The 17,754-nt window shown below is 44.4% G+C and overlaps 2 protein-coding genes and 1 pseudogene across 5 annotated transcripts; 1 reads left to right on the top strand and 2 right to left on the bottom strand.

Annotated features, from left to right (window-relative positions):
* Positions 1-5,342: 5,342 nt before the first annotated feature.
* LOC123123150 (uncharacterized) lies at positions 5,343-9,852 on the top strand. 4 transcript variants are annotated; one of them, XM_044543610.1, is made up of 8 exons: positions 5,343-6,736; positions 7,273-7,340; positions 7,421-7,470; positions 7,630-7,726; positions 7,798-7,875; positions 7,961-8,125; positions 8,406-8,583; positions 8,891-9,852. In XM_044543610.1, exons 1-2 carry the CDS (start codon positions 5,478-5,480, stop codon positions 7,277-7,279), a joined length of 1,266 nt encoding a protein of 421 aa, XP_044399545.1. In that variant the 5' UTR covers positions 5,343-5,477; the 3' UTR covers positions 7,280-7,340; positions 7,421-7,470; positions 7,630-7,726; positions 7,798-7,875; positions 7,961-8,125; positions 8,406-8,583; positions 8,891-9,852. The 4 variants fall into 4 exon arrangements, with proteins under 4 accessions (XP_044399545.1, XP_044399544.1, XP_044399543.1 ...); XM_044543609.1 differs by having other exon boundaries at positions 8,876-9,852; XM_044543608.1 differs by having other exon boundaries at positions 8,406-9,311; positions 9,468-9,827.
* Positions 9,853-9,993: 141 nt separating this feature from the next.
* LOC123123152 (alcohol dehydrogenase 3-like) lies at positions 9,994-15,156 on the bottom strand (annotated as a pseudogene).
* Positions 15,157-15,407: 251 nt separating this feature from the next.
* On the bottom strand, positions 15,408-17,353 carry LOC123123151 (uncharacterized). The gene has a single exon (XM_044543611.1). The coding sequence runs from the start codon at positions 16,974-16,976 to the stop codon at positions 15,717-15,719; it is 1,260 nt and encodes a 419-aa protein (XP_044399546.1). The 5' UTR covers positions 16,977-17,353; the 3' UTR covers positions 15,408-15,716.
* Between the last annotated feature and the right edge of the window lie 401 nt (positions 17,354-17,754).

Here is a 17,754-nt window from a genome sequence, read left to right as displayed (position 1 = left end):
TTCAGCTCAAAGAATTATGCCATACCACATATTAATTAGCCCAAACAGTAAGTGTCATACATGCGGCATGAAGACGCGGCCCTGACGTTTTTTACAACTAAAGTTGCCATCCAAAAACAAAAAAAAAACCCCAAAAAAACTGAAACTTGTGATCCAAAAAAAAAGTTGTCATCCTCGCGTCACTAAACTTGTCATAAAAATGTTTGGATTTGACATGTGTCCGTACCACACGTGTGACACTTATCAGGGTCCTTAATTAAACCCCCAGCATATAATCTTATTAGTATTGTGTTTCCCCATCACTGGGGTAGTTGCTTACTTTCTAATAAAATTTATCAAGAAAATAACGATATTGGGCCACTAGAATAGTTGTTTTTTTAGGGGCACTGGAGTAGTTGTTTACAAATATCTATCATCATCGAAATTATTTGAAAAAGGTTCATGAAGATTGCATGATTATTGGTATATGTTAACAACATATATGCTTGAAAGAACACTTTGAGACACAAAGTTTAGGCATGTCAAAAAAGATGCGAAGGAATTTCTTGAAACACTAGTAGAAAACAGGGCTTTGGTCACAGGGCAGTTTTCACATTAGTCCCGATTCAGTCACGAACCGGGACTAATGTGAGCATTTATCCCGGTTCGTGCGGCTAAGGCATTAGTCCCGGTTCACCTGGGCCCTTTAGTCCTGGTTGGTGCCACAAACCGGGACTAAAGGGTGCGATGCCCATTAGTCCCGGTTGGTGGCACCAACCGGGACTAAGGGTTAGACTTTAGTCCCGGTTGGTGCCACCAACCGGTACTAATGGGCTTTGAGGCATTAGTACCGGTTCATGGCACGAACCGGTACTAAAGGTCCCATTTTCAAACTCTACCCCCCCCCCTTGGACCGCCTTTTCAGTTTTAGAAAAAACAAAAGAAAATGATGGAAGTGTCAAAAAAATAAAATAAAATAAGTTTCCCATGTGATATGTGGTCTAGTTGTTGGGAAAATTAACAAATATGAATTTCGACTTTATTTGCAAAATCTCTCTGGAATTTTTTAAAATGGGCATAACTTTTGCATACGAACTCGGATGAAAAAGTTTTTTATATGAAAAATCATCTACTCGAAAAGTTTTCTTTGAATTCAAATTTGTGTGGAGAGGCAAAAAAATTCAAAACACTTGAAAAGTTTCCCATGTGATATGTGGTCTAGTTTTCTTATAGGAACCCCGTTAAACATTTTCAAAATCCTCAAAAACCTAACAGAAAAAAAGATACGGGGCTTTTAAGATCTGGAGAGGCAAAAAAATTCAAAAAATTTCAAATTGTGGTCAAACTGTGGTCAAACTAATTATTCTAGAATATTAGTGTTACTAAATAATTATTTCAGTTGTTTTGAATTTTGGTCAAATCTGGTCAAACTGTGGTCAAACTAATTATTCCAGAAATATTAGTGTTACTAAATAATTATTGTTTTTTAAAACAATAGTTTCAAACTCAAACAGTGAAATGTGTCACTTCATGCTCAAGCTAAATTCCTGAGGGTTAATAGGATTGACATCTTACTATTGTCAGGAAAACAACATGTGCAGACTTGGAAACGAGGGAGAATAGAACCCGGAAGTTAAGCGTGCTCAGGTTGGAGTAGTGAGAGGATGGGTGACCGTCCAGGAAGTTAGATGATTTGGAATGATGAGGGGTGATTAGAGATTAGAGGATAAATTGAGCAGTGATGAGGGGTGATGATTAGAGATTAGAGGTTAAAATAATTCAGAAATTTGAAAATCAAAAAAAAATTAAAAAAATCGCAAAAAAAAATTTCAAAAAAAAATATCGTAAAATTTCCTTTAGTCTCGGTTGGTAACACCAACCGGGACTAAAGGTGGAGCTCCAGTCTGCGTCCACGTGGACGGCCTTTAGTCCCGGTTCGTGTAAGAACCGGGACTAAAGGGGGGAGGCATTAGTAACGACCCTTTAGTCCCGGTTCAAAAACCGGGACTAAAGGCCCTTACCAACCGGGACAAAAGCCTCCTTTTCTACTAGTGAAATCATACCTGATGGAACTCTCTCTCTTTTTTTGATAAAAGAGAGATCGCCTCTCCGATTTTCATTACTAGAAAATCACAGTCTTACAAGAACCAAAATAAGGAAACCACTTCTAAACCTACCAGATGGAACTAATCATCAATTCTAAAAGAATACCTTCAGTATTCATGACGGAGCACAGGCATGTCTCTCACATCATGAAATGTCCATGCACCACAATCAATGCACTCCATTGTATCCAGCAACCCACAACCGTCTAACTTCATTCTCGGTCCAGAACGACACCATCTTCTCCATCAACTGGCACTAGAAGTTGACGCACGCTTCGCTGCGCCGATTTTCACTATTGCGTCAGCTGTGTACTTTTCTTAGATGTTGTATTGCTGATGTTTGTTGGACGAAGTGTGTTACGCCCTTTATTTTGTAGGCTATTAGTGTGGCTAGCTTGTTCGTTGTCTTTATATTGGACTGGGATTTACTTGTAAGTGCAGGAGTGGTGGACAGTTGTGGATGTTGCGTTCCTACAAGTATGATATTTAATTTGCCATCATTCGGCGATGCGAGTGTGAGCCGTGATGGGGCTCTATATGTGACACATGACACATGATAGTCTACACGCATGCCAAATAACTTGATCCAAGTAACTGAAACAGCGAACACCATCTTACAACCGGGACCCACATGTCCTATGTGCCCATGATGCACCAAAGATTTATATTCCACAACCTTGAGCGTTACACTTTTCACTTCCCAAATCAATCTAGCATTTAAGCATCTCCTTTCAGCATGGCTCAATACATACATCATACTTTGGTGCTACCTAATAATTAGTATTCTGATATACAAAGATGAAACAGATAATCTTGTAGTATATGTTATTCTCCATACCAGTCCTTCAAGTGAAATAGGTGCTCGAGACCTCGGCAGTCCGGTTTTTTCCATACAATCCATGAAGATGCCAGCTAAGATGGGTAAACCAATTGTTGCTTCCTCAATCTAATGAGTGGAACAAGCTGATCATAGCTAGACAAGTTGTTCTATAATTTTGAAGCGGAAGAAATATACATGATCAAACTTCCCCAAAATCAATTGTAGACATTCTGGCTTGGAATTATGAGAAGAATGGTACATTCACGGTTAGGAGTGCTTATCAGTTTGGAGTTTCTTTGCAGGGTGGATCTAGCAAAGGATCCTAAAAAAATCCCAGTAATGATAGGGAGAGCTTATGGAATCTAGTTTTGAAAGCAAAGGTACCACATAAAGTCTGTATCTTCACCTGGAGGGCTGCCACTGATTCTCTCCCTACGAAGGACAACAAGCACAAGAGGACTCTTGAATTGGATGGTATATGCAACTTATGTGGAGTTGATGTTGAAAACGCACATCATGCTACTATTGTATGTACAAAAGAGAGAGCTCTTCGAGAGGAAATGAGTAAATTATGGAAATTTTCGGAAGACAAGTCAATCATGCCCTTCTCCCTGGATTGGCTTTTGCAGAGCTTGAGTATTTTCCCTGGTGAGATGAAGGAAAAAATTATGCTATTTTTGTGGAGGGCTTGGCACCTGAGAGATGATGTCATTCACAACAAAGGCAAGGCTACTATACGAGACTCAGTGATGTTCTTGAGAAATTACTGGGAGTGTTTATCCCTCCCAAATCCGGTTGCAAATGATGTTAAGGGGAAGCAAAAGTTGCATGAAGTTCAATATGCTAGCCTGCCTTCCCATGTTGATGTGGTTGGCTGGACTAAGCCGCCTGATAATCACATAAAGATCAATGTCGACGGTTCTTTCATTGCAGCCACAGGATTGGCTGCGCTGGGAACGGTTGGTAGGGATTGTTTTTGTGATATTGTCTTCTCAGCGGGTTTCCATTTTCATGGATGCTTGGATGCAGAGGAAGCTGAAGTCCTGGCCCTATCTTTTGGCCTCAACTAGGCTCGTAAACTAAATTTGAACAAAGTGCACATGGAGACCGATTGCATCGCTGTAGTGGGCGATGTGAATGATAGTAATGTTAGCAGGGCCAGCTGGTGGGCTTGCTATGAGAACTCTAAGAATATGATCAAGGAGTTTGGAGCTTATTCTGTTTCCAAAGTTCATAGGGAGAGCAATGTAGCCGCGCATGAGTTGCTACCTATGCTAGAGTGAATGAGTATTTCTTTCTGTTAGCTGATGTGCCACAAGTTTTGAAACATGTAACTGCTCCTGATTGTAACATGGGTTTATTGATATAAATGAAGCTCTCCCTTTCCTAAAAAGAAGAAGAAGAAATAGGTGATCGAGCGTTTTCACATCCAGCAACCAGCTGGGCACGCCAGAAAATGTAGATGATCTATGTTAAATTGGTTATTTATCAACATCTACTATACATATCAATTTTCCCCAAAAGAAATATGCGTCTTCTTATCCTACACTAGCACTCTATTTTTGTCATGTCCATTGCATACCTCAGTAATAGGCAACATGCCATGAGAAAATCCACCTAGCATTTTCCAAGGCTGAAGCCTTTCAATATGAATCATGCCAAAACACTCAGCGGAGGTTTGGTAAAGCCATGTATATACAAATTCATCTCAAGACTAAAATCTTGGCATTTCTCCCAAAATGCCACCAATGAGATAAGTGCCTAAAAGGAGGGGAAACCTAGTATAACAAATCTTGATCCATGTGAACAACCTAAAAGCAAGCACAATTTACAGGGAAGGACACCATACCTTCTTAGAACTCCAATTGTTTCTCGATGGCAAGAACCTAAATAAAAACATAACAAACTAGAATCATAGAGATCTTGACTTATCATCCATATAATAGCAAGAAAAGAAGAACAAAAACGTGTAACTTCAAATTTGTTTTCACTCATCTCAGCCGGCACTCAGGATTTAGAGGACCGAAGGTTCTCGGTGGTGATCCATGCAAAGCAAGGTGGAGAGTCACTTATAGCTTGGTGAGTGCTGAGTACATACCATTGTTCTTCGGTTAATGAAGTGAGGCCAGTGGTGAGGGTTGGGAACGTATCCAGTAAACCCAGCCTTGTGGTGCTATCGGTGCACTGAAGGTCTAAAATCGCACCACAAGTGTTCGAAAGTTTTGAAAATAATTTAGCATGTACACATAACAATATCAATCATGTCATCCAAGCTGAAAATAGTGGGGAAATTAAGCTGTTAATATTGGGGCTCCGCAATAGTTTCTCGCAGATTATGATGGTTTTTGGCATAACTTTTTCAATATCTGTTTTTTTATTGGGAAAAAAGAGCTCTGCAGCAGATGCTCAATTCAAATCGCCCCTGTATTCTCCTTCGTTTCGATTACTACAAGTTGCTCGTGAAGGAAACGGAGAGGAGTGGAGAGGTAACCCTAACCCCCAAATCCTGGAGCGCCTCCTTCAATCCCCAGCACCCCCGGCCGAAATCCTAAACTCAGACGGCGTCCGGATCGATGGCGGGCCGCGCCTCGGTCGATTCCCCCGGCGACGCCTCCCCCTGGCCGGCGTCGATTCTCCTCGCCCAGGAGGCGTACGTCGCCGCCAGCAGGAACCACACCACGGCCACAGCCAAATCGAGGGTCGACCACACCGTGGAGGTCACCTTCTGGATCGCCGACCCGCCGGCGGTGTCCTTCTACACGTTCCACTGCTCCAAGCCCCCCACCTCCGACTCCGACTCCGAGGACGCCGCCGACTTGCAAGTTCAGCCTCACCTGGTCGGCGCGGAGGGCCGATTCGTCGTCATCCGCACCTTCTTCGCTTCCGGAGACGGCGACTTTGAATACTTCATCTACAAGGGCGACCCCAGGTCCCCGTCCCTCGAAAGCGTCCCGCTTCCTGATGATGATAGGCTGCACGGAGCCTGCGAGTTTGGGATCGTGCCCCGCGGGGACGGCGACCATTATCTCCTGATTGCGCTCTGTGACACGGCGACCTTGAAGGATTACCGACTACACATCTACTCGTCTGAGGACAGAGCATGGAGGACCAAGGAGCTGCTCAATCCATGTCCTGGGGTCCTTACGATTACACAGGACAAGGTGATGCTGCTCCGAGATGGCGTGCTGGTGTGGGTCGATTTGCTGTGCGGCATGCTGGTGTGTGACGTACTTCAAGAACGAGAACCCCTTCACACGCGCTACATCCCATTGCCTGAGCCATTGCCTAGAAACAGAGAACAAATTTTGAAGCAGTTAATCCCGGGAGCTGGCGTCAGGCGTATTCGGGATGTCGCCTATGTCGATGGTCTGATCAAGTTTGTTGAGATGGAACACCGCGTCACTGTAACAGAGATTGTAGAGGTTCCTCCTGAAAAGCCGTCTGACCCCAGGAACAAGACTGTGCTCTATGATTCTGACTTGATCATGCTCTACAAGCACAAACATGTGGACAACAAGCCCAAGACACTGCGCACAATGCATGGTTGGAGTGCCATGACATGGACTAGGGAGATTGGGTCTGACTGTTGGCTCAAGGGAGTCATTGTTGATGCTGATGACATTTTGGTCGATGACTCGGCGTTTTCGGGCTTACTCTCTGGCCAAAGGAATGAATCCGCCGGGAGCTTGGCTTTCAAGAACATGCACTCGGCTTGCCCCACCCTGAACACTGAAAGTGGAAGCACCTGGGGCGCACCCTTTTGGAAAATATTCTCCTTCGTGTCAAATGTTCCTTCCGTGTGCATTGGTGAACCATCTAAAAATGACTCCTGGTAATTGTTCATCTGTTCTTGTTATCAACATGCTTGTGACCCTTTCAGTGCTACGCACAATTTGGTTGGCGAATTATCTTACTTGCTGCTACCCTTTTATGCTCCACGCTGTGCATATCTTTGTTAGGGTGTTTAGAGCTACATATGATACTCTCTGTGATTTCTACTGTGAGAAATAGGGCTATCTGGTTTTTCTACCTTGTCTTTATGGCTACATGTTAATCTTGTATAAATTGTTTTTTTTGCGTAAGGGTCTACTCCCTGCTGATTCATACTTACACTGTAGAATCCAATCCTAATCTGTGCTGGGCAGCTAGATTTTATCAACTTACAGTGCAGATAGAAATTAATGCTGCACTACTGCTTATCAAAGAAATTCAAATTGTTCTATGCATGGGCGTGCGGATATTTACAAGCTGTGTGCTAATTTGCACTCCATCCGAGTCTGCAAAAATGAAAGAATAAAATAGCTTGAGCACTACTGAATCCCTGTTTATGACTATGGCATTGCTTATGAGTTTATCTGTCTTTTGTAGGCATTAAAGTCTCAGCAATTCAGACAGCACAGACAAGCAGCTCTTCGAATGAGCCAAATAATACAGCTGTAAGTATTTTCTATCATGTTCTAGTTTTCATAGTTAAAAAAATTCCCACCCGCTAAAGTTTCCTCTCTTGTGTCCATAGGTCTGTGTCAGTGAGCCTGATTCCTATGAATCTGAAAACAAACGTCCAAGGCAGGTTTCTTACTCTGTTATGAGAACTCTGTTCTTTGAAGATCGTTGCAACGATGATCTGTTCTAAACTTCAAAACCTGTCAATGTTCTGAATGCTATTCTAATTAGTTTTTGTTCATATTGGAGGTCTTCCATATAACTGGTTTTGTTGTTCCGCAGGCTATTGGCTGAGAAAGCCAACCATGCACAAAATTTAGCTCACAGTACTGTACGGAATGTTCATAGCTCACAAGCCTGTCCTGATCAAAACAATATGGTATGCTGAATCCAGTATGTTTCGTTTCCTATGTGTCAAAGACCAAGATTAATACGTTGTGTCATTTCCAGCCTCCACAACGATGCTTCAACAGGTGGGAGGGGCCTGGTTACGGTGGGTACTCATCATGCCCCCCTCAAAACAATCCGGTATGCTGTATTTCATATGCCCTGTTTCCCACGTGTCCATTTTTAATCATCATACAGCAACATTAATTAGAATGTGCCACTGCAGCTACCACAATGTTTCAACAAGTTCACTGGACCCTGCAACCCTGTGTATGCACTGTCGGCCCCTGCCCCTAACATACATAGCTACGGCAACTATCAATTGTTGTGGCAGCAGCCACTACTACCGGAGCAGCAGATGGCACCTAGCAGGGCATTTGGACCTCATGTGGTAAGAAAATTGTGAAGCTTATGATACGATCCCCTGTCATCATTTGACCTGCAGCTATAGAGAAGACAATCTCGTTGTGTTGATTAGAAGATTCAAGAAATCATGGGCACCATGTTTGTAAATATGATAAGAATTTCAAACAGAACTAAAATATTCAAATAAAAAAGTTTAAATTTAATTTATTGTCATTCAAAGTTGGAATTATTTATCTTCGCTACGTTGTACTACCAGTTTTGTCCTGTTACCTACAGTTAAATTAATTAGAAGTTTCTGTTTGCAGGCACCCCATCCATACTTCAACAACTGGCGTGGAGCCAGACACCATGGGAATTCACAGCAATACCCTGCCGGTAACTCATATTACTATGGTGCGCACTCAGGCAGTGGCAACCAAGGATTTGGTTACCGTCCGATTTACTACGATCACCGATACTAACCACGTTTACTGACCCCCTCCGGTAAAGCTTTCTGCCACCCTTGCTGTCTGAAAAATTCCGAGTTAATTTGAATTGGAGGTATTAACTATATAATTAACTGCCGTATTCAGTATATATCACGGGTTTGACTCCTAGAAGCATCACTACTAGTTCCATGTGAAGAAAATGTAAAACTATTATGTTGGAGGTTGAACCTGTGTTCCCCACGAACTGCTGTAAAGCACGCCTACCATTACACTACTGCAATTGCTGTTTTAGTGTATGTATAGGTTTCTACCTCTTTTGTCATTTAAAATATAGATTCAAATTTCAGCTTCCCCCTATTCAGTTGCAGCTTCCCAGTAAACACTTAGTGGTGTTTGGACCTCGTGCGGTAAGACATCGAGGTATGTTTCAAACTGAAATTTAGATGTGGTTGCACTGTTGGCCTTTAAGAAAACTATGTACGAAAATATTAGCCTCACATAGTTAGATACTGTATATTGGAGCGTACAAGTAAAGCTGTCCTGTATTAGTATTCACGGGTGTGAAATATGAAAAAACAGCAACTGTTTTTCTGAAGTGTGAGCACATCAGTGAATGGCGCTTAACCTCTTAAAGAGGTACTTTGAAAGAAGCGAATGTTTGATAAAGGTGTGGTAAGGGTCAGAGGGTGATGGAGGGTGGCGGCTCCTTGAAGAAGGAAGAAGGTTCTCCCTCCCTAGCCCTCGTCCCGTGGTGCATGTAGCATCGTCGGAGGGCATGTGAAGGTGTGTCTCCGGTGTATCTCGCCGGATTCAGGCTGTATTTTTCTTCGTTCGTCTAAGTTTGTGTGTTTATATGTTGGATCCTTCCAATCTAATCTTCTCTTCATCGGTGACGGTTACTGTTGGCGTGCTGGTCATGTTGGTCATGTGGGGCCTTAGCACGACGACTTGACGACTTTCCAACTGTATACTACAATGAAGTTTGCCTGGCTCCGATGAGGAACACCGTCAGCTCGCTCCAGTGATTGTAGTCGTTGTTGGATAGAAGGTCTACAGACTTGGTTGTAATTTATGTTACTTTAAATGTTCTTTGTACTGCCATGACAGTTGATGAATAGATTGAAAGTTTTTTCCAAAAAAAAAGGCTATCTATTGCATGGTCGTTGTGGCCTTGTGGGTATCTTACATCCGGGATTTTTATTGTACCTTTATTTCCTGGGGTACTCCTGTTGCCTACCAGTATTCAAAGATATAGCCCATTAGATCAAGTTGGAGCGACCGTTAATGTTCATTTGTCCCTACCGTAAAACTCTTTTGAGTATGGCGTGCAAGTTGAGTCGCTACACGTCGGTTTTATTCTTCATGCAAAGATCACTCACCTTTGTTGTCACCTAGAATCACTCCGGCACTATCCCAGCCATCTTTGCTGACAAAAGGGCTGTCAAGATGTTGTGCAGACACTTGGTGGCAAGAATTTATTTTTTAGTTCCTTCAAAAAAGCCTTTTGTGAAGTTGTCCTTAGATATAACATACTGCTTGATATCATCATAATAATGTGCTTTTATGCGAGTAAAACAGTCTAAATCAATGGTTCCAAAATGTTACGGACAGACAGCTCTGATTCCTCGTCAGGCGGCAACTTCTCCAGCTCCAAATCTTAAAACGGCAAGACACATGACGACTAAGAGGCGATTTGCTCGTCATCCTCATGACGCAGCGCAGGCCCTCCCCCTTGAGCATGAGGTCGAACGCCATGTTGATCTGGGAGAAGGGCACGCTGTGCGTGATGAACTTTTCCAGCTCCAGCTCCTTCCTCATGTACATCTCGACGACTTCCCGGTGGTCGGTGTGTGGTTTGTAGTTGCCGAAGGTGCCCTTCAGGGTCCTTTCATTGACGAAGTTCATCGGGTGGAACACCGCCTCCTTGTGCGGGACACCCACCAGCACCGCCACGCCCCACCCCTGCATCCACCAGATTTCAACATTCAGTCTGAAGTCTAAAAGAGTTTACAACTAATTATCATTGGACTACAGATTACATGTAGGTATACTGAGAGGTACATACATCATGGACACATTCGAAGGCGGCGATCATGGCGTCGATGTGGCCAGTGCACTCAACCACACGGTCAACTCCGCCATTGGTCATCTCGACAAGCACCTGGAGAGCAACATTTAACAGTTAGTTTTTTTGGCACAGGCTTGTGCATGTCATAAAGAATGAACAAAGGGGAAAATGTGCACTGGGGGACATGAACAGACCTCTTGCACGGGCTTGGTGTGGTCCTTTGGGTTCACAAAGTCGGTGCATCCAAATTTCTTAGCTGAAAAATAATGTACATGATGTTCAGTGTTCCATCCAAAAATATTTATTAAGATATAGTACTTGTTTTCCCTGAGGCAGACCGTACCTTGTTCGTATTTTGCAGGGTTCAAATCCACACCAATGATCCTTGACTACCCAAGCCATCTTGGCCCCTTCCATGGCTTGATCATGTGAGACAGAAGCACACGGTAATTAGTCTTGGTTGTAGCACATAATTCTCTTCAGCCTGCAAAAACATGGCGTAGAACAAAAACGTCTTGGGTCGTCACCCTTTTTCGGTTTCGCGACATTGAGAGTAGCACCAAGTCCTGCAGAAAAATAACAATTCAGCAACTAATGGAGGCACCTTGAACATTGTGATTCATTTGGAAACAATGACATGAGGAGCCATCTCTTACCAGTTGAGATGCCACAGCTGAGAACACAAACTTTGTCAAGGGGCGCCTCGGGGTTGATCTTTGCGAGGCACCCGACATGGATCACGGTGTACTCACTGAAGGTGGAGGTCCCAACGAAGTGGAAGATCGGTTTCCCATTAATGGTGAAGCGAGACTCCCCATCACCGATCATCACGCCACGATCCACGTTGATCCTGAGGAGGTCACAAAGGTTGCTCTCCTTTGATTTACAGTGGGCACACTCGCACTCGCTGGTGAACACAGGGAGGACATGGTCACCCAACACGAGCTCAGTAACACCCTCTCCAACGCTCTCAACAATGCGGCAACAAGAAGCAAGTTAGTAAAAAGAGTTGGCAGAAAAGATAAACTACGAAAAGCAAACATAATACTATTTCAATAAAATGCAGAAAAGGACAACTACCAAGGAAATTAGCCACTCATAAAACGTTACAAAATGAATAAAGTAGTTATGTACTGATTGTTTTATTTTGGAAAATTATAAATGTGGTAAAGATATAACGAGGAGATCAGCAGCTTACAGAACATAGGAAAATTAACTAGTCCAAAACCATATGATTGTCCAAAGCACTTCATAGTGTGAGTTTGTGTCATGGATGATGTTATCTCATGATTCTTCATAATTTTTATCCCATGGCAATAAAATATGGACACTTGATGTATGTAGGTAGCAATCTAATTTATGGATGACTATAATTTAGAAGCCAGTGTGAATAAATAATGATTTAAGATTCAAGATTCCTCCAAGCAACAAAACTGAAAGAGAGAGGATGCATACCCTCCAGCTTCATGGCCTAAGATCCTAGGGAAAACCGGAGTTTGGCCCTGCACAAATCCAAGCAGAACATCACCAAGTTAATTAGCCACTGAGATGCATCACAATTACACCATTGGGAACACACAAAACTCTGTGTGGATACCTTGGCTTCCCAGAAGTAGACGTCAGTGTGGCAGAGGACAGTGTAGAGGATCTTGACTCACATCCCCATGGCCTGTGGCGGCGCCACCTCCACCTCCTTGATCGTACAGGCTTCCCGGCCTCCCATGCCACCGCCGCTGCGATCATGCACGAACCAGACCTAGTTGATCTCCATTCAACAATTCCAGGGCTTCTTCACATGAAACCAAAATCAGATGAAACTAACTAGTACTGTTTCAGGAACAGACCTCTGCACTTGATCACCTTCCCGGCGGCCGCCATCCCTGTCCCCGTCGGTTGCTGGCTCCAAGAACTCTAAGAGGAAGGTGGATATCTGTTGCCGTTTCTGCTTTGCAGTTCGTTGATTGTAGATTTTGGTGAGGAACGAAGCTGAGGCTGAGACCTGTATATGTGTACTCCTGGCGCTTGAGGAACTAAGGGCAGCTTGGAGTGCAAGTGGGTAAAAAGAAAAAACAGCGATGAGGCCAGAGAGGGCTGACTTGGTGACCAAAACCGGGGTGACCCAGAAAACCAACTGGGTCCTCATTTTGCAACGGTCCACGACCTGACGCATCGTCGTTAATTTTGCTAGAATACTATAGTAGGCAGCTGAAATAGTTCATGGTTCTCTGCATCTGCCGGATCAGTGCATGTATGGTGGATTCCTGGCCACCGGATTTCAGTTTTACTACAAGTCTTTAGCGCGCGCTTTGTTGCGCCGAAGAATGTCACGCATGTATGTTTCATTAAGAGCTTCCAAAACATGAGCTTCCTAAAGGTGGTTTGTTCTAGAAATAGGGATCAAAAGTCAGAAGTAACATCAGCTTGCAAATATGGTAACAGAAAACTCTCTGAAATATCACTAATCACTATAAATTCACAATAATCACAAGCAACTTACGGCAAACAAAAAAATCATGCCAAAGAACACAATGAAATGGAATGGATCTAAGAGTGACAACTCAAACAATCTCAGGAGCTTTTGTCCTCCTTGGGTTTCATGCACTTTATGCAAGAACTATAGACAGAGTAACTACACAGAGCTTGATCCCCTTAAACCGCAACATAAACTTCCCGCTTCAGAGTAGTTGTCTAGGCGTACAACAAACAGTAATATCTTGAGATAAATGACTCACCATCCTTCCTTTTTCCCTTTTCTATAAGTGATTTATTTCGAATCTCTAGAAACAGCTTTGAGGCTGTTGCATCACACAGAAACTCATCAGCACATAAATTAAGAACAAAATCTCATTTGATCTATACGCGCATACCTTGTTCTTGGTTGATTTATCATCCCACATTGTTTCAATGCTTCCATGTATAGCTCAAGGGATGAGATCACATATGCAAACATAAGATATCTCTAACTAGGATAACCGCAAAAATAAATTGACAAAGCAGTTCCTCAAAATCTCAATAAAAACGACTTAACAAAGTTCGTGAAAACGCAAGCCTCGCAAAATAGTAGTGTTTCTTATCTGTTGACGCATCAAAAAAGAAACGCACAAGGCCACATCAATATAGACCATATTACTTTGCAAATCATAGAAAAATGTTGATTGCACGAATTAGGATTGGGTACTTGGACCCCCAATGGAACTTTTAGTTTCTACGTTATGCATTATGTATGGCAAAACATTATTTGGCTTAAAAAACACTGTACTGATTTTAGTTTGCGATACTGATATGTAGTTATGTACTACTAAATATTTCTGCAATATTGAACTATGATTAATTAGATTGGTAACATTTCGAAGAGGTTTGCAAACAACATACTACATGATGGTCAAGGTAAAAAAGGAAGGCAATGTGAAGAAAGAAAATATGTAAGCTGTAACTAATAGGTAATTATATTTTTCATACTCGGGACATGATGTAGGCATAAAACATCATAACATCCAGAAATGAAGTTTACCAAATTAAATCAAAGAAATCTTTCGTGTCTACCGCAGATAGGTTTCTCCTTCTATAATTCAAAGCTTCTCCTGATTTACTACAAGAGACATCATGATTCACCCCACTGGTATGCTTAGCTCTCCCGGTTCCAATAACTGTTTATGGTAAATGAATGGCCTTGGGAGCGGTGACTCTTGAGCCTGGCCAGCCTGAAAATCTGAGGCCACATAATAAAGTAAACAAAAGGATAAATGTTAGTTCAAACAAGCAAATTGAGCTTAATTGATCATTTTGGACCTGGCATGTAAGAAACATTGTTCATACATAGGTCCTCGTAGAAGTGCCAAATAATTCTGGGCACTAATTCTAGTCCAGCGTCATCAGTAATTGACAACAAGGTAAGCAATTGAAATTACTTTCAATGTAGTAGCTGTTGTAGTCCCTATACACATCAAACATAACCTGCATTTGCATCATGGATCACACACAAGAAAATCGAACATGAAACAACTCAGGAACCTGCAAATGTGGAGAGGCCAAATAAATTCTGTAAGCTATATATGGGTTGCCAAGGCATGGAGTCAAGTAGTAGTTACTCCATAAGAATCAAGCTGCTAAATCATCATTGTACAACTATTACTATTTTTGGAACAATAATAATAATAATCACTCTATGCTTCAGGTATCGAACAACTAAAAATGGATTAGTGATGTATACGTTCTTTCAATGTAATTAATGTACCTAAAGAAATTGATTGAGAATCAAACATGGGCTAAGAATGATGGGAATCATATAAAGAAAATCGTGCTACACTGCTAGTACTATAATGCTCATGACTCGCTTGATTTTATTGGACTTTATCCTACCAATTTATAACAAACTGTCATGATTACATGAGTTATGTGACTAATTTGTTGGATGCTATCTTGAATGGAGCTTTGATAGGTCTTAACCCTGGAGTGAACTCCTGGAGATTCAAGTTGAAGCATGATCCCTTGCTGGTCAGGATCAGAACAAAGTCAAAATATATGACAGTCTTGGTCAATGGACAGAGTCCTTGATCTAACAGGATTTACAACTTATTATTTGATCACCTTATAAGGAAAATAATTACTGGTACACTTGTATGACTGTTGTGAGTCATGTAATGGTACCAAAAATCAGATAGAACTTACATTATCATTATATATCATGGAAGGAATGTACAAAGGTCAGATTAGAAGTATATATCATGTAAGGAGAAGGGGCAGCTGTCTATACAAAACATCAAGGATGTACTAGAAAGTAGGAAGATGCAGATAATTTTGTTTCATCAGTATACTGCCACATCATATGTAAATATCAGAAATAGAAAACAAGTAACAATTTTTGTTTGATAAGCGTTTATATTATTTGAGGTACATATGATAATGCTGTCTGATACACAGTAACTGATGCATAAGACCAGCACCAGAATCACGGCAGACACCACACCCAGCAGTAGGCCAAGACCAGAATCACGGCAGACACCACACCAGCAGTAGGCCAAGACCAGAATCACCGCAAACACCACACCCGCCGGAGAAACAGAATCATAGCAAAGAGTAACACCCGGCATTCGTCAAACACCCATCATTCGTCCTGAGGCTCAAGCAAGTTGCTTGCCGACTCCCTGGATGCAGCAGCGGAGACAATCCACAATACTACGCGGATATACTGCCTCAATCAGACTGCATCTGCTTCCATCCGCGATATTGTACCCCTGAATCTGGCGATCACAATCGTGTCCCAGGTAGATGCTATCAGCAGCGACAGAGGGGTAAGCAGCCTCAGCTGGTACAGAAATTGAGCGGAACATGCCCATGAACACGGCGCGCCCGTTGAAGCCCTTAGCTGGGGCCAGGACCCCAGCTTCCAAATCCACTCTGTAAGCATCATAACTCCTGGCATACTCGCCGTCCAGGCTTAGCGCCCGGTGCACCAGCATCAATTCCCCGGCATTGTCCACCAGGTGAAGGCTGTCCGCCATCCGGGAGAAATCAAATGAGTCGCTCTGGTCAGCGACCAACCGGAGCCGGGGCGGCTGCTGATCCAAGCTGGTCGTCAGCACCATGACGCCCCTGTAGTTGGCGCAGTAGAAGCGCCCCGCAAAAGGCAAACCCGAATTCATGTATTCCTTGTCGACCATGGTCCAACTCTCATCGCCGGGCTTAGCGGCGACAAGCCCCCTGGGATCAGAGAAATTGACTGCCACCATGGAGGCGTCGGCAACAAGACCCACGCCAGAGACATTGATTGTTTGTCCTATCTGAGAGCCGCATTGCCTGGACCGATGCTGCTCTGGTCTCAGGAGCGCGGTCACCGGCGGAAGGTCGGTGAGCTGCCGCGTGAGTGGGTTAAGCAGGCGGACGACCAGGGTGGGCTCGACGAGCAGGAGGAGGAGGCCTTCTGGGGTGAGCGCGAGCAACGTGTGCTCCGCGAGCTCCGGGAGGTCAAGGCGTATGCACTCGCCTGTAGACACGTTAAGGAAGCGATGGCGGCGGGGCCCGGCAAGCGCCTTGTCAAGCATGATCCACTTGCGGGGGAGGAAGCGGCCGTCCAGGCCACCGGCGCACGGGTCCGGCGAGCACCGCCGCCACGGCTGGCACACGGCGCGGAAGCGGATATAGTCGGCCACGTCGCTGGCGAGGGCAAGCTCGGCGATCAGGCCGGCTGGCCCGTCCCCGATGTTCGCCCAGTCACGGACGGGATCCACGTCGATGGCCACCGAGTATTTTCGCTTGCGTCCAGCTGATTGGGCGTGGGATCGGATGTTGGAGGAAGGGCAGGGGCGGCGCGGATCGGGGAGGGCCCTCGGTCGGTCAGCCGCCCGCCGGGAGGAGATCTGGGCTCCGGAGGTCCCCGCCATCACTGCTTGTCCTCCCACTGCGCCGCCGGCAGAAACCGACGGGATTAGGGTTAGTCCGGCGTGGGGGGGCGCAGATCAGATCAGAGGCGGCGGCGGTGGATGGGAATGGGAATGGGATTTCCTTTTTCTTTCCCCTTTTCTGTAGATGATGGGTGGATAGGCTGGCGGCGGTGGATGCTGAAGCGGAGAGCGACGGCGGCAGTGTGTGCGGGAGCGGAGATTGGCGGCGGAGGCGGTGTCGGTTGGTGCTCGTGCGGGAGAGGAGGTGTACGGGAGCGGGATGGCGTCGTCCTGGGGCGGGATGGGTGGCGGCGGGGAGGTCGGACGGGGGCCGGAGGGAGGAGGCGGCAAATCATCCAACCCCATGTAAAGTGGGGCAAATCATCCAATCCCCCGGCGCACTCGCTTTCGCTTCCTCTCTCCGTCCCACGGGAGCGTGTGTCAAAAGAACATAAAAATGTTTTTTCTTCTTTTTAATAAAGACATCAAAGACATCTTAGATCTGATTAATATTGAGGATGCAAAGACAAGTATAATGAATAGACAACTGGACGTAGAACGACCAGTATACAACATAAAATGGAGGTGATTAGCCGATATCCGGGCGCCCATTCGCGGGAGCAAGCGCTCTCTTAAAAAAGAAAGGAGCAGTCCCGCGTGACCAGAACAACCGAAAAAGGAAACATCCGCGCGCACGCCCTCCACCCACGCCCACGCCTGGTACTCGCGCGCCTGCTGGTCCGTTCCCAGCGCTGACGCATTCTGGCCAGCGTCTCAC

Source organism: Triticum aestivum, chromosome 5D (assembly GCF_018294505.1).
Source record: "Triticum aestivum cultivar Chinese Spring chromosome 5D, IWGSC CS RefSeq v2.1, whole genome shotgun sequence".
Taxonomy (NCBI): domain Eukaryota; kingdom Viridiplantae; phylum Streptophyta; class Magnoliopsida; order Poales; family Poaceae; genus Triticum; species Triticum aestivum.
This window is presented reverse-complemented; position numbering and strand designations above follow the sequence as displayed.

Excerpts from the sequence above, each read along its gene's own strand:
- LOC123123150 (XM_044543610.1), top strand. The coding sequence starts at position 5,478 with ATGGCGGGCCGCGCCTCGGTCGATTCCCCCGGCGACGCCTCCCCCTGG.
- LOC123123151 (XM_044543611.1), bottom strand. The coding sequence starts at position 16,976 with ATGGCGGGGACCTCCGGAGCCCAGATCTCCTCCCGGCGGGCGGCTGAC.